At 44.4% G+C, this 2756-nt stretch overlaps 1 protein-coding gene across 1 annotated transcript; it reads right to left on the bottom strand.

Annotated features, from left to right (window-relative positions):
* Nucleotides 1-19: 19 nt before the first annotated feature.
* LOC106820191 (cytochrome b561 homolog 2-like) lies at nucleotides 20-455 on the bottom strand (the record flags this gene model as incomplete). The annotated part of the gene is made up of 1 exon (XM_014824733.1): nucleotides 20-455. A coding segment is annotated over exon 1 (436 nt), but the record flags the coding sequence as incomplete, so codon positions are not given.
* Nucleotides 456-2756: the final 2301 nt, after the last annotated feature.

Here is a 2756-nt window from a genome sequence, read left to right as displayed (position 1 = left end):
AATTTTGATGATCACGCACCAGTAGTCATTTGCTTCAACACGTTGTCTTTCTTAATGAAATGGTGATGCATTGCAGCGCCTGCGTGACCAAACACGGCAATTACAAGTAATATCCAAACGGTGCCATGAATGCTGAGAAATGTTTTCGCTAGCTCTGGATTCTTATCCAGAAAAACAGGGAATTCGAAGAGACCAAAGAAGCTCACTGGGATACCAGCAGACTGGCTCATCATGATTCCAGACAGCGGCTGTGCAAACATCAAGGCATAAAGCCCCCAGTGCATCGCTTTAGCTATAAAAGCCTCAGCGCTTGTTGTTTCATCCGGAAGTCGCGGTGTCTCATTAATTAACTTCCACACGAGGCGAAGCATAATCAGCGTCAATATAACCGCACCAAATGATTTATGCATACCGGCAGCCTGCAGTTTCTCAGCCCCTTTGGGCATAGAAGCCATGATGTTGCCTGCTACTATTGAGAAGGTAAGCATCAAAAATAGCAGCCAGTGGAAACTCTTAGCGACTACCCCGTAGGTATTAGCAGTATTTTTCATCATAATAATTCTCCTAAATAAGTTTTTGTATGTTTATACTTGGTGATTCGAGTGCAGCTCATGGTTCGAATTACGTTACAAACAAGTCTATATGGTTACAGTCTGGACATAAACATGCTAAAAAGATTTCTAAATGTTAACCATATGAATATTCTGTCATTATATCGGCGAGCACATTTACTGCGGTTGCGTTTGAAACGGCAGTTTACTGCTGCAGCCAAACCGCACTGGGTATATCCAAGCCCGTTGTGAGGTAAGCAAGTCTCTTCTCCTCGAACGACATCTTGGGTTCAATTCTGCCACCGCACCACCACGTCTCACACCCTCACCAGGCAGGCGGAGGTACCCTTTATCGAGTTATCGCCATCGAATCATGCTCAGACGTCGCCGAGAGCTGAGCAATCAGTCTTAACCCTTACAATCGTGGAACCACCAAGGCCGGCTCTACGAATTTGGCGCCAGAGCCCCTTGCGAGATCAATTGCTTCCTGATCTGGAGCTACTTAAGCTTTCCCCAACAGAAATTCCCCAAGATGAACTGAGATACATGTCCTCCGGGCGTTTGGTGTAATCTTGTAGAGAGAAGCGGTATCGACTTAGCGCTCTAGGGTTGGCGAAAACGAGAAGGATTCCGAGCTTAATCGCGCGCATCTGTATCCCCATGCGGCTTACGATTGCCTGCGCGCCATTCGACCCCCTGAATACCTAAAAAAAAATATGGTAATTGCCTCCATAACATCCCAGTGAACGTCAAAACAACATACACTGTCCCTCCCTGATCTATTCACCAATTACCTAATCCAGATAACTGGCTCCCCTATTTCCACCCAAAATGCCCAGGCTGGGACACACCTCAGTATTTAAACTGTGATGGCCAACCTTTCGTTCAGATATGCGGAATTATACTAAGGAACCGCCAGCGCAGAATCTCCTTGGTAGCTGGCACCTTTCATAGGGCCGACATTATTGATAGCCAGTTCCTTAAAGAAGCTAAGATTTGCGAAAAAACCGGCCTGAACCAATACACCCGATGCACTTACCATGCCCCGCTACCTATGCTGTTACCCGCATACAGCAAACTTCCGGTTCTACAAAAAGGTACGATCTTTGCTTGATTTCATTGCTGAAATCATGGAGTAATTGACCGTAGACGCAGGCGTTCGCTCAGGGTCGGGCAGCCCCATGGACCATAAGATTCTAATCAATTCATTCGCCCACTAACAGCGTTTAACATGCTGATACAACTCAGCATAGCTACAAGAAACCTATAACGCCACCACGGGCGTTTATCACTATCTAACTCATCTTCTGGCCCCATCATTCAGTTCCTGTCCAACACGCCATTTCCCATCTTCTTCTTTTTGGAATAATAAATTCATGCCCAACTAACACTGATACTGCCATCGCTGCCTGTCAACCGTCGTCAACCGCCACCTTGAAACATGGACACGGATTTTCTGACGTTTCCGCCAGTATATTTCAAACCATCGTAAGCTTAGCTCGTTTACAGGCAATCTTATTTTCAAATTCATGCTGACACTGTTTTGCTACTATCATCATAGTTATTACTTCAAAATCAGGTTTACCCTGCCCATAAACACCTACACGTCTTCTGAAATAACATTCATGTGTGCCTTCAAACTTCTAGTTTGTTTGCATCTCTCCCGCCATTTACTGGCCTCCCCTTTCTCTACAAAATTCCCCATATGTGCTATCATTTTATGCCCTAACCGCTTCGCTAATAATTCTAAAATTAATGAGATTGTTGATCCCCCCAATAAGTTCCTCTGACGTATACTAATCGATATGAAGGATTACTCTTACCCAACATACTATAATATCTCCCCGCGTCTACCCCCTATCAAACTAGCCAATTCCGTTCTCCCCCATGAATTAATCTTTACGATATATGTACAAAAGAACGTCCAAAGCTTCTGCAAATTTCCACCCCCCTTTGCACGATTTTATCGAGCTTCCCCATTTGAAAATAATAAATCTAATCTTCCGCACCACTCCATTTTTTAACTTTTATCGCGAGCCTTCTTTTATTTCAGGCCGTCTCCCTCTTCCTTCTTTTGAACATTCGGCCAAGAAAAAAGCGGCGTTGGTCATTAACACCACAGCTTCTTATCACTTTCTGTTTTCAATGGTGTTTTTTCTAACAAAGCATAGCCTTGCTCATACTTGCCAGCCTCCTTATTAGCAA

Source organism: Priapulus caudatus, unplaced genomic scaffold (genome assembly GCF_000485595.1).
Source record: "Priapulus caudatus unplaced genomic scaffold, Priapulus_caudatus-5.0.1 Scaffold8255, whole genome shotgun sequence".
Lineage (NCBI taxonomy): Eukaryota > Metazoa > Priapulida > Priapulimorpha > Priapulimorphida > Priapulidae > Priapulus > Priapulus caudatus.
This window is presented reverse-complemented; position numbering and strand designations above follow the sequence as displayed.